Source organism: Capricornis sumatraensis, chromosome 12 (assembly GCF_032405125.1).
Source record: "Capricornis sumatraensis isolate serow.1 chromosome 12, serow.2, whole genome shotgun sequence".
NCBI classification, from domain to species: Eukaryota; Metazoa; Chordata; class Mammalia; order Artiodactyla; family Bovidae; genus Capricornis; species Capricornis sumatraensis.
Window position 1 is genome coordinate 79,990,115 of NC_091080.1, and position 14,075 is coordinate 80,004,189.

The window sequence follows — 14,075 nt, forward strand, 5'->3', positions numbered from 1 at the left end:
ATGCAGGTCAAGAAGCAACAGTTAGAACCAGACATGGAACAACCACCTGATTGCACATTGGGAAAGGAGTTTGTCAAGGTATATGCTGTCACCCTGCTTATTTAACTTCTAGGGTACATCATGAAAAATTTTGGGCTGGATGAACCACAAGCTAGAATCAAGATTTCAGGGAGAATTATCAATGACCTCAGATATGCAGAAAACACCATCCTTATGGTAGAAAGCAAAGAGGAACTAAAGGGCCTCTTGATGCAAGTGAAAGAGGAGACTGAAAAAGTTGGCTGAAAACTCAACATTCAAAAAACGAAGATCATGGCATCTTGTCTCATCACCTCATGGCAAATAGATGAGGAAACAATGGAAACAGTGAGAGCCTTTATCTTCTTTGGCTCCAAAATCACTGCAGATTGTGACTGCACCCATGAAGTTAATAGATGCTTGCTCCTTAAAAGAAAAGCTATGACCAACCTAGACAGCATATTAAAAAGCAGAGACATTACTTTGCCAACAAAGTTTTGTACAGTCAAAGCTATGGTTTTTCTAGTAGTCATGGATGGATGAGCTGGACCAAAAAGAAGGTTGAACACCAAAGGATTGTTGCTTTTGAACTGTGGTGTTGGAGAAGACTCTTGAGAGTCCCTTGGATTGCAAGGAGATCAAACCAGTAAATCCTTAAGGAAATCAATCCTGAATATTCATTAGAAGTACTGCTGCTGAAGTTCTAATACTTTGGCCACCTGATGTGAAGAGCTGACTCATTAGAAAAGATCCTGATGCTGGGAAAAATCAAAGGCAGCAGGAGGAGGGGATGACAGAGGATGAGATGGTTGAATAGCATCACTGACTCAATGGACATAAGTTTGAGCAAGTTCTGGGAGATACTGAAGGACAGGGAAGCCTGGCCTGCTGCAGTCCATGTGATCTCAAAGAGTCAGACATGACAGAGCCACTGAAAAATATCAAAGGCATGCCAGGAACTTATGCTGCCACCTTTTGGAGTTTAGTGAGACAGTTAAAGCCAAGGTTTATGATGAAAACTTATAAGTGGTTAACTCCACCACCCCGAATGTTCTATTAAGTACATTGTTTTAATAATCTCATGTGTATCATTCAGTTTGCATTTAAGGCAGATGCCTTGCTATTTCTACTAACATTCTGTGGGTATCTAGAGCTATGTCCTTATGGAAATCTGATAAAAGAATGCACCTTGTTAAAGGCAACTAAAACCGTTCAAACCTCCAAAGAGATATGTACGATCGGATAGAAAGGCCTCTAGAACATAGTCTCTTAAACTAGGAAGGAAAAAAATGTGAATTACATTAGCTTATCAATGACTATTACATTATTTTCTCTACTTTCTGATGTAATGTATGTTACTTTATTGAAATGTGCACATTTTATGAAATTTAATTTTTAGGCATCAGGAACCCCAACCCTACAAGACCTTTCCTTTACTGTCAGACCCGGTGAACTGTTGGCTGTGATTGGACCTGTGGGCTCAGGAAAGGTAAGTTGTGATGCCTTTTGTCAGCTTGATGCAATACCACAGCTCCTGTTAAATCCTCAGAGTGGAGCCCAGGACTGAGTGTGACTCAGTTTGAATTGAGTGTGTCTACAATAGCGTCTCTCTAGGTGTGTTTCACGGAGAAGGCAATGGCACCCCACTTCAGTATTCTTGCCTGGAAAATCTCATGGACAGAGGAGCCTGGCAGGCTGTGTTCCATGGGGTTGCTAAGAGTCAGACACAACTGAGTGACTTCACTTTCACTTTTCACTTTCATGCATTGGAGAAGGAAATGGCAACCCACTCCAGTGTTCTTGCCTGGAGAATCCCAGGGAGGGGAGCCTGGTGGGCTGCCATCTATGGGGTTGCACAGAGTCAGACACGACTGAAGTGACTTAGCAGTAGTAGCAGCAGGTGTGTTTCATGGACAATTAGTTTTGCAAGAAGGTTTCATGGCAAGTAAATCTTGATAAACACACAATTTCCCTTTTTGGTGCTTCATGTTGCACAGCTAGGAACCATTGTCGGGAGTTTGGATGTCTCAGTAAAGGAAATTATTGATGTGACAGCTGTTCAGGATGGATGAAGACAATGGGGACTTCTTTTTGTCACAGTGGCCCCTCCAGGAAGTCTGGAGGTGGTTAAAGCTCTTCTGGGAAGCTCTGAGGATTTCCTCATGTGATTCAACTTGATCCTGTCAGTGCACGTGCAGTGAATGTTCAGCCATGTGCTAGAGCTAAAGATACAGACATGAGCAAAACCCTGACAGGTCTCCTGTCCAAAGGCAGCTGGATTCCAGGGCAGGATAGACATGCAGGCAGATTATCTTGGCCCAGTGTGGTGAGCACACTGATGGTATAAACAAAGATATGTCACATCTGTGTGTTATAAGAGATTTGAAGGACATGTACACTTGCACTTATTTTCCTGTGTTGTGAAACAACAAAATACCAAAACCTAAATGTGAGATGTGTACATGAGAGGGTGATGATTTCCTCTGTGGTGAACTTTTGCTCTTTAGATACAACTCATTTCAGAGTTCATTTAAGTAATAATTTTTGGATATATTCTTCACACATAGCTTTTTAAGAACAAGTGTTGTCAAGTGAAGGATACCCAGATGCAGGAACAGATGCATTAAACATCATGTGCGTGAAATTCACATTCTGCTGGGCTGCTTCGCTAATTAAGAATGTTAAACATTCTTAGTTTTTGCTGAATGTAGTACTTCATTTGGGGTCTCCTCTTGGGCAGGCTATGGTTTTTCCAGTAGTCATGTATGGATGTGAGAGTTGGACTGTGAAGAAGGCTGAGCACCGAAGAATTGATGCTTTTGAACTGTGGTGTTGGAGAAGACTCCTGAGAGTCCCTTGGACTGCGAGATCCAACCAGTCCATTCTAAAGGAGATCAGCCCTGGGATTTCTTTGGAAGGAATGATGCTAAAGCTGAAACTCCAGTACTTTGCCACCTCATGCAAAGAGTTGACTCACTGGAAAAGACTGATGCTGGGAGGAATTGGGGGCAGGAGGAGAAGGGGATGACAGAGGATGAGATGGCTGGATGGTATCACTGACTCGATGGACGTAAATCTGAGTGATCTGCGGGAGCTGGTGATGGACAGGGAGGCCTGGCATGTTGCGATTCATGGGATCACAAAGAGTTGGACATGACTGAGCGACTGAACTGAACTGAACTGAACTTGGGCAGAGGAGATTGTTGTAGTATTTATTAATTTTTTTTAATCAACCATTCATTTACATTGACTAATAGTGTTATTTTCAATTGCTTATGTCCAAACTTCCAGGGCTGTACTTTATCCTGTTCCAAAACAAGGGTTCTATTATTTATGAAGCACCAGGGTGGGGTCGGCTGTGCTGCGCGGCGTGTTCGGTCCTGAGTGCTGCCTGTTCACCTGTGTGTGTTGCTGTCTGTTTCAGTCATCACTGTTGAGCACTCTACTGGGGGAGCTGCCCCCGAGCCAGGGGAAGGTCAGCGTGCACGGGAGGATCGCCTATGTTTCTCAGCAGCCCTGGGTGTTTCCAGGGACTGTGAAGAGTAACATTTTATTTGGGAAGAAGTATGAAAAAGAACGGTATGAAGAAGTAATAAAGGCTTGTGCTTTGGAAGAGGTAAGTAGTGACTTTTGAGTAGTTCCAGAATTTCAAATAATGATAAATTGGTTTAAACTAGAAGTAAGATTTGTTGAAAGTTCTTATTTTTTTTTCAAAGTTTGAAACATCATTCAGTGTTGCTTAATATTTATGCTAGTCTCCTGGGTAAGAATGCAGGCATATATGTTACTGTTCAATCCTGATGTCATAACAACACTCAGAGAATGCCCTTCTTTGAAGGGCGGATTGTTTCATTTTGTGAAGTTTCATTCACTTTTAACTTCTTAGTTTACCATTACGAAAATTTCTAAAATTAGAGAGCACAGTGTAATGAACCCCCATGTACCCATCCCCAGCTTCAGCCAGGTTCAACTGGTGGCCAGTCTTGCTGAATCTCTACTCTTGCTCCCTGCCAGTCCCACCCCTCACCCCAGATTATTCTGGAGCAGATCCTAGATCTCAGATTAGTTGACCGGTAAAGCTTCCTTGGTGGCTCAGATGGTAAAGAACCTGATTCCAGTGCAGGAGAACTGGTTTTGATTCCTGGCTTGGGAAGATTGCCTAGAGAAAGAATGGCTACCCACCCCAGTATTCTTGCCTGGGGAATTCTGTGAATAGAGGAGCCTGGAGGCTATAATCCATGGAGTTGCAGAGTCAAACATGACTGAGCAACTAACACAAAAACATTTTACTAAGAAAAGCCTTTGGAAAAACACATTATTTCATCTGAAAAATAACCCCAATTCCTCAATATTATCAACCTTTTAGGCAGTGTTTACCTGATGCTAATCATCGCACTGAGAAATCTCCTTCACCATTGGTTTGAATCAGACTCCACATGAGGTCTGCCCCTTTGATTGGTTCTTCCTTCATCCCTTTCAGTCTCTAAGTTTCCCTCTTCACTTGGTTTTGACTTATTCCTATTTAAAGGAAATAGCATGCTTTAACATTTTTTTCTTAATTCTTCTTATTTCACTGGGGGAGAGATAGTTTTCAGAAATAGCTTTGAGTTTTACAGAAAATGGCAAGATGAAACTCTGTGTTGGAATTTAGATAAAATTGGTGGATGGATGGTGAAAAATGAATTTACCTAATAAGAGAATATAATTTGGCAAAAGGAAAGAAAAAACTAAATACTGATAAATACTATTTTACTCTCTTGGGTTATAAAAATATGTGAATAATACAGTATTGAAGGGCTTACCCTCCCCAGGCCTATTCAGTGCAGTCTATTCTTTTATACTGTGAGGAAAAAGCTGGGATGGTCTTTCAAAGGTATGGTGTTGAAGGCTCCAAACTCACTTGGTGAGGCATTAGTAATTTTGCTTGAACAGTGGCTTGCACATCATAGATTGTATCAGGTGAGTTGCATTTTATGATGGTATGAGCAGAACATAATCACTTGTTTAATGGTCTTGTGTCTCACTCTTTGTGACCCCATGGACTATACAGTTCATGGAATTATCCAGGCCAAAATACTGGAGTGTGCAACCGTTCCCTTCTCCAGGGGATCTCCCCAACCAGGGATAGAACCCAGGTGGATTCTTTACCAGCTGAGCCACCAGGGAAACCCTTCTTTCTCCTGGATTGTTGTTGATGGGAGATTGTGCTTTTGTGGAAAATATATTGTTACCGAGTCCAAGCTCGCTTTGCTCACTACACAGTAGGCTAGTAAATCTGAGATGAGGTGTGGAGACAGTTCAGTTCAGTTCAGTTCAGTTGCCGACTCTTTGCAACCTTATGGACTGTAGCACACCAGGACTCCCTGTCCATCACCAACTCCCAGAGTTTACTCAAACTCATGTCCATTGAGTTGGTGATACCATCCAACCATCTCATCCTCTGTCATCCTCTTCTCCTCCTGCCCTCAATCTTTCCCAGCCTCAGAGTCTTTTCCAATAAGTCAGTTCTTTGCATTAGGTGGCCAAAGTATTGGAGTTTCAGCTTCAACATCAATCCTTCCAATGAACACTCAGGACTGATCTCCTTTAGGATGGACTGGTTGGATCTCCTTGAAGGCCAAGGGACTCTCAAGAGTCTTCTTCAACACCTCAGTTCAAAAGCATCAGTTCTTCAGCACTCAGCTTTCTTTACAGTCCAACTCTCACATCCATCCATGACTGCTGGAAAAACCATAGCTTTGACTAGCCATACTGTTGTCAGCAATGTCTCTGCTTTTTAATATGCTGTCTAGGTTAGTCATAACTTTCCTTCCAAGGAGCAAGCATCTTTTAATTTCATGGCTTCAGTCACCATCTACAGGGATTTTGGAGTCCAAAAAAATAAAGTCTGTCACTTATTCCACTGTTTCCCCATCTATTTGCCATGAAGTGATGGGACTGGATGCCATAATCTTAGTTTTTTAAATGTTGAGTTTTAAGCCAACATTTTCACTCTCCTCTTTCACTTTAATTGAGACTTTAGTTCTTCTCCACTTTCTGCCATAAGGGTGGTGTCATCTGCATATCTGAGGTTATTGATATTTCTCCTGGCAATCTTGATTCCACCTTGTGTTTCTTCCAGCCCAGCATTTCTCATGATGTACTCTGCATATAAGTTAAATAAGCATGGTGACAATATACAGCCTTAACATACTCCTTTCCTTATTTGGAACCAGTCTTTAGTTCCATGTCCAGTTCTAACTGTTGCTTCTTGACCTGCATACAGATTTCTCAAGAGGCAGGCCAAGTTGTCTGGTATTCCCATCTCTTTCAGAATTTTCCACAGTTTGTTGTGATCTACACAGTCAAAGGCTTTGGTATAGTCAATAAAGCAGAAGTCAATGTTTTTCTGGAACTCTCTTGCTTTTTTGATGATCCAATGAATGTTGGCAATTTGATCTCTGGGTCCTCTGCCTTTTCTAAATCCAGCTTCAACATCTGGATGTCCATGGTTCATGTACTGTTGAAGCCTGGCTTGGAGAATGTTGAGCATTACTTTGCTAGCCTGTGAGATGAGTGCAATCAGACAAGGAAGGGACTTAATCCGGTAGTCAGCTGACTGAGATGACAGGCTAGTACCTCAAAATAACCATTTTGTTGGGGCCTGTTTTCCAGGTTCTTTTATGAATCAGAGACAGGAGGAGGTGAGGAAACAAAGTAATAAGACCATTAAATTCTTGCAAGTATCTCATAAAGCAGCGAGCCTCAGGCAGGGGGATGTGTTACTTTCACTTCCTTATAACCCTTGATATATCTCCTGGCAATCTTGATTCCACCTTGTGTTTCTTCCAGCCCAGAGGTGGGAAGGATTATTGTTATTACAGTAGCAAAACCAGGAAGATAAGGGTTAACATCACAGAAATAGATCCAGTATGAATTCAAAATTAACCCTCCCTGGTTGCAGTATCAAGGAAGCAGGAGTGAACTGGATTTATATTAAACGGTGTTTGTATTGTGATGGCCCAGTGGTTAAAACTCTGCTCTCAATGCAGGGGGCATGAGTTCGATCCCTGATCAAGAGACTAAGATCCTACATGTCACATGGCACAACCAAAAAGTAAAAGCAATAGAAGAGCAAATATTCAGACTTCACTGATGGCTCAGATGGTAAAGGATCTGCCTGCAATGCAGGAAACCCAGGTTCAATCCCTGGGTTGGGAAGATCCCTGGAGAAGGGAATGGAATCCCCTCCAGTATTCTTGTCTGGAGAATCCCATGAACAGAGGAGCCTGGTGAGCTACAGTCCCTGGAATTGAAAGAGTCAGACACAACTAAGCAACTGACACTACATTACAAATACTGCCTAAGAAAAGGGAGAAGCAAATGTGAAACAGTGAGAACATCAGCTCCCATTTTTTCAGAGTGTACATGCAAATCATTTTTCTCTCTGTCATCCGTGTGTGAGAACACACATAAGAAGTTATGTAAGTTATTCTTTGTGAGTGTCCTTGATGCTAAATTCCTCATTGTTTGTTGGTAAAGCTAAAATGTGGGGAATTGAAACAGCTGTCCTTAACGTTTGATTCTCAAGTTCACATCCGTTTCTGTACAACTCTACAGTCCATGCTTGCCCACGGTGCTGTGCTGTCTTGAGGAAGTTTAAAAGAAAGAACTTTTTAAAAAGCAGATGATGCACGAAACTGGAAAGTGGGATGTGGAGTAAACAGATCTCAGGCTTTCCTCTTTAGCTTAGTCACATCCACCTCCTGATGCCCAGATCAGACTCCACAGACTCCGGCCAGGGTGGGGTGTTTCTTTCATGACCTTCCCTTCCTGGTGAAGCTCAGCCCTGTCTTCCTTGCCCACATTTGAGCATCTCTGGAGAAGAGCAGGTGCTGGGACAGTGGCTGCTGTTCAGCGTTTTTCCCAGGGAGCTGATGCTTTCCCGCAGCCACGTGGGGTGACAAGAACGGTAACGTGGACGGTGTCTAGGGCTTCATCCACCCTCGGGGGTCTGTGCAGCAGGCTCTGGTGGGAAGGGCCCCTGCAGGACTGGCCTGCACAGTGATTCTTCTGTATGTGATGGAACATTTATAAACATGAACTGCTCTCCTGTTCTCTGTGTGGTTGGTACATAGAGTTGAGGCCCCTTGTGCCCATTTTCTCCTTGGCAGGAAGGGAGGCCCAGGGTGGAGGAGAAGCTGAGAGGGAGTCCTGGCCTCCATTCATCACATGCCCGCTATCACTTTGGACACATCCTGTTACCTGCCTGGCCCTCTGACATTTCTACAGCAAAGTAAGGACCATGAGTCAGAGGGTTTCCAAGAGATTTTATTGCTGCTCTGAAATGTTGTCTATGACTGTGATTAGCAACTAGCAATGGGTCAGCAAGGTCTTTGCAACACCTGGGAACCACTTAATGAGTTATGATCCTCTGCTTGTCTCCTTGTGGAATCCACATGCCAGTGGATGGACATAAGATAGTCTCATAGTAGTAGTCTCTTAAGCGTTATTTTGGCCTGAATATACAGAGACTGTATGTGCAATGGAAAAGTTTTGATCTTTGGAGAGAAACAGTCCTTGTCAGTAGCTCCAGATGTTTATCTCAGTTTCTTCATTATTAAGTGGGGGAGGGGTGGGATTACTGTAAAGGCTACAGGCCATGCCTGTGAAATGCTTTCAGTTAATGGTAGTCATTTTTACTATTATAGCCTATTTGTCTTCATTTATCCATACTTACTTACATATACATATAATAAAGATTTCTCCTTACATTTCTCCCTATGCTCACATCTGCCTAGTTTGGGAGGACAAATAGATTTAAGAAAAAGCAATTTTTTTTTTGTATTACATATATTAGTAACAGCTAATGTATTGAACTAGATCTAATTGAAGTAAAAGGTCAGTTTTCATTACAATCCCAAAGAAAAGCAACACCAAAGAATGTTCAAACTACTACACAGTTGTACTTGGCTCACATGCTAGTGAAGTAATGCTCAAAATTTTCCAAGCCAGGCTTCAACAGTACATAAACTGTGATATGCAAGCTGGATTTAGAAAAGGCAGAAGAACCAGAGATCAAATTGCCAACATCTATTAGATCATAGAAAAAACAAGAGAGTTCCAGAAAAACATCTACTTCTGCTTTATTGATTATACCAAAGCCTTTCACTGTGTGGATCACAACAAGCTATGGAAAATTCTGAAAGAGATGGGAATACCAGACCACCTGACCTGCCTCTTGAGAAATCTGTATGCAGGTCAAGAAGCAACAGCTAGAACTGGACATGGAACAACAGACTGGTTCCAAATAGGGAAAGGAGTATTTCAAGGCTGTATATTGTCACCCTGCTTGTTTAACTTATATGCATAGTACATCATGAGAAATGCCGGGCTGGATGAAGCACAAGCTGGAATCAAGATTGCCGGGAGAAATATCAGTAACTTCAAATATGCAGATGACACCACCCTTATGGCAGAAAGCAAAGAAGAACTAAAGAGCCTCCTGATGAAAGTGAAAGAGGAGAGTGAAAAAGTTGGCTTAAAACTCAACATTCAAAAACTAAGATTATGGCATCCAGTCCCATCACTTCATGGCAAATAGATGGGGAAACAATGGAAACAGTGACAGACTTTATTTTGCGGGGGGGGGGGGGGTCCAAAATCACTGTAGATGGTGACTGAAGCCATGAAATTAAAAGATACTTGCTCCTTGGAAGAAAAGCTATGACCAACCTAGACAGCATATTAAAAAGCAGAGACATTACTTTGCTGACAAAGGTCTGTCTAGTAAAAGCTATGGTTTTTCCAGTAGTCATGTGTAGATGTGAAAGTTGGACTATAAAAAAAAGCTGAGTGCCGAAGAATTGATGCTTTTCAACTGTGGTGTTGGAGAAGACTCTTAAGAGTCCTTTGGACTGCAAGGAGATTCAACCAGTCCATTCTAAAGGAAATCAGTCCTGAATATTCATTGGAAGGACTGATGCTGAATCTGGAACTCCAATACTTTGGCTACCTGATTCAAAGAACTGGCTCATTGGAAAAGACTCTAATGCTGGGAAAGACTGAAGGCACTAAGAGAAGGAGATGACAGAGGATGAGATGGTTGGATGGCATCACTAACTCAATGGATATGAGTTTGAGTAAACTCCCAGAGTTGGTGATGGACATGGAATCCTGGCGTGCTGCAGCCGCCTCCCTCCCCAAGATCTATTCACACCCCCTCTGAGCATATCCCTCACACCCCAGTGTGGACTCACTTCCCCCTTTACTCTCCATCCCCCTGAGCCAGCTTCCTTTTCCTTCTCATCCTTAGTACTTGCACTCAGGTTAATTTTCCATATCATCCATCTCCCAGCATGGAAAGAATCTCTGAGACTTTGTTTCCAATGGCTGAATTAATTGTGCCCAGAACAATGCCTGGTGTGTAGTCAATCCTCAATAAATATCTATTAAAATGGTCAAATGCATAAATGCTGTGAAAAACTACAGAATGAAAACAAATGAGAAACCCTAAGAAGCTTTTGTTGTTGTTGTTATTCAAGGTTATAGTTTAGTCATTATGAAACCTTCCCATTGCTCTTCATCAAATACTTGTATGAAGAACTGATGCTAAAGGATTAGGATGATGGGAATTCCCTGGTTGTTCAGTGGTTAGGGCTTTGTGCTCTCATGGCTAAGACTGTAGGTTCAGTCCCTTGTCAAAGAACTAAGATCCCACAAACTACATGATGTGGCTAAAAAAAAAAAAAAAAAATTAGGATGAGAGGAGAATACATCTTAAATCTTATTCTTTTTTTTCCCTTTTCTATTTCCATACAGGATTTGCAGCTTCTGCAGGATGGAGATCTAACTGTCACAGGAGATGGAGGAACCCCGCTGAGTTCAGGACAGAAAGCCCGGGTCAGCCTGGCCAGGTAAATGAGGTTTCAGTTGTCATCCCGCCCTTCCTCCTCCATGGCTCCTAGTGGACATGAGCATGCAGACCCCACTCACCGGGTGGGCCTGTGTGAAGCAGGATCTTGCTCCTTCCCCTGGGATCCTGTAATGAACATGGAGGTGTTGGACGCTGTCATGATTCAGGGCTGAGACCCAGGGAGTGCGAATTGTTTTCTCCTGACATCTCTCTCTGTTTTCTAGAGCCATGTATCAGAATGCGGACATCTACCTCCTGGACGATCCGCTCAGCGCAGTGGATACAATAGTCAGCAGGCACTTGTTCGAACAGTGAGTTTGCACCTGTTTTCTATGATCTCTGCCTTCCAGGTACCTGTAGAGAAAGATCAGGGAAGGGAGCTCAGGAAATCCTTTGTGCTTTAGGAGCCTTAGCTCTCTCTGCCTTGGTGTTCCTCCCTCCCCTCTCTTCCCTGCACAGAAGATCCATCATAGAGAAGTTTTGCATCATGATAAGGTCAGGACAGGGACATACAGAAGGTGCTTCCAGTGTGTGGAGGAGACTGGGGTCTGTGCTTTAGGGAGTCAGGGATAAATGGCAGATTCCCCCATGACTTTCAGTTGATGTTTCCAGACCTCAGGGATAGGAAGGATGCTGTAAAATTTTAAAATCAGAGAATAGGCCTTGGGAACCTGATAACTGGATGCCAATCCTTTTCCTCCATCATGTGTTGAAGACACATTAGAAGTGAAGTTTTCAGTACCAACACAGGGCTTCCATGGAACGACTGTTGGTTTATTAATTTGTTGGTTTGGAAATATTTAATAAAGTCTAGAATTTACAAATGATTTATTTCACAGCTGAGTATGACTCAGTTGTCTAACATTGCTTCATGGATCCTTACTAGAATTAATACTTAGACCCTTGTGTAGGATTACCTTGAATTTGAAACTCAGTATCTTGGTTGAAGTCCTGACTCTTACTTTGTTTCTAGAATTTGTTGTCAGTGGTGCTTTCTTGGCCACAGGACTCCTGAAGGTGAACAACTCTGATGTGTCTCTGTCCTAACACACGCTGACTGAGTCTCTGATGGAGTCTAGACTGGCCTCTTTAAAAGCCTCATGAATTCGCTCTTTCTGAAGCAGACTCCACATCTATCCCACAGTTAGTTCTCTTGCTGTTGTTCACCTTGTTAAAGCCAACAAGCCTTCCAGCTGCACTTATTAACTCCCTGCTTGTGCACTGAGATTGATGCCCTTACAGATGTTCTTACACAAAACCTCTTAGTTTACAAGGAGGACACTGAGCCAGGAGAGGGGAAGGACCACACTGGGCCGAATAAGGGAAACTAGAACACCCAGCTCTCATTCCTGCCTCTGAGGAACCTGTCTACATGGAGCTTGTTAAGACAGATGCCTGGGGAAAGGTCAGCAGAATCAAGCTTTAGAGAGTTTCCATACAGGGTAGGAAATACTAAGCAGAAGTGGCAGCTGGAGGCTTTTACTGAAGTTGGAAAGCTCCCTGTGCCTGGACTGGGCTGGCAGAGCCCTGTGGGCCTGCAGGCTGGGCGGGTGTGTGGAGGCTGAGAAGAGGACCCAGTTCTTTTGGGGAAGGAAGAGTAGAAGCTCAGGTGTGGGGGGAGGAGGAAGCAGGGCTGTAAGAAGGACAGCAGACACGTATTCACCTGGAGAAGCCAGCGTATTCAGTAGAGAGAAGCAGTTTGGAAATTCTCGCTGTCAGGTTCCGTGTTAGTTGCTAGGGCTGCATATATTCAGGCTGCTCTCACAGGAGACCAGAGCCTGGATGGCTTAAAAATAATGGAAGTTTATCTTTCTCAGTTCTGGAGGCTGAGAAAGTTCAAGTCAGGGTGCTGACAGATTCAGCATCTGGTGAGGGTGTGATTCCTGCGTCCTCACGTGGTGGAAGGGTGAGGAAGCCCTGTGGTTCCTTTTATCAGGGCACTAATCCCTTTCATGGAGGCTCCACCCTCTTGACCTGATCACCTCCTGATGGCCCCACCTCCTAATACCAATACAATGGGGATTATGTTTTAATGCATAAATTTTGAGGACAGAAACATTCAGTCTATAGCAAACTGTCACAGATGGAGGTGCTTAGAGAACAGAAATCAATTCTCTCATGGTTCTTGAGGCTGGGAGTTCAGCACGCAGGCAGCTTTGGTCTCTGCTGAGCACGTCTCCTAACCCGCTGGCAGCGGCCACCGCGCAGTGTCCTCACATGGTCCCCTCTGGCCTTGAGCACCCCCGTGCCTCTGTTCGTTTATTTTTTTGTTTTTATTGAAATATAGTTGATATACAGTATCATGTTAATTTCTTTGTTCAGCAAAGTGACTCAGTTATACACATATATACATTCTTTTTAATATTCTTTCATTATGGTTTATCTCAGGATATTGAATATAGTTCTCTGCACTATACTGTAGGACCTTGTTGTCTGTCCATTATACACATAATAGTTTGCATCTTCTAACCCCAATTTCCCAGCCCATCCTTCTCCCACACCCCTTCCATGAAGGTGACCCCCAAGTCCATTCCCTATGTCTGTGAGTCTGTTTCTGTTTTGTAGATAGGTTCATTTTTGCCATATTTTACATTCCACGTATAAGTGATATATGATATTTGTCTTTCTCTTTCTGACTTACTTCACTTAGTATGATAAAGTCTAGGTCCATCCACAGTTTTGCAAATGGTAGTCTTTCTTTCTTTTTTTTCCATGGCTAACTGGTATTGCATTGTCTATATGTATCATATCTTCTTTATCCATTCGTCTATGGACATTTAGGTTATTTTCATGTTTCGGCTATTGTGAATACTTTTGCTATGAACATAGGGATGCATGTGTCTTTTTGATTTATAGTTTCCTCCAGATATATGCTCAGGAGTGGGATTACTGGATTATAAGGTAATTCTGGTTTTAGTTTTCTGAGGAACATCCATGTTGCTGTTGCTGCTGCTGCTAAGTCGCTTCAGTCGTGTCCGACTCTGTGCAACCCCATAGACAGCAGTCCACCAGGCTCCCCCGTCCCTGGGATTCTCCAGGCAAGAACACTGGAATGGGTTGCCATTTCTTTCTCCAATGCATGAAAGTAAAAAGTGAAAGTGAAGTCACTCAGTCATGTCAGACTCTTCGCGACCCCATGGACTGCAGCCTGTCAGGCTCCTCT

General features: G+C 43.0%; 1 protein-coding gene across 1 annotated transcript in view; it reads left to right on the forward strand.

Moving 5' to 3' along the window:
• Positions 1-14,075, forward strand: part of LOC138089047 (ATP-binding cassette sub-family C member 4-like) — a 169,270-nt gene that overhangs the window by 43,467 nt on the left and 111,728 nt on the right. The window contains exons 10-13 of the mRNA XM_068984370.1: positions 1,418-1,507; positions 3,443-3,634; positions 10,819-10,913; positions 11,137-11,223. Of these exons, the coding sequence (XP_068840471.1) occupies positions 1,418-1,507; positions 3,443-3,634; positions 10,819-10,913; positions 11,137-11,223 (464 nt within the window). The remainder of the gene's footprint in view (positions 1-1,417; positions 1,508-3,442; positions 3,635-10,818; positions 10,914-11,136; positions 11,224-14,075) is intronic.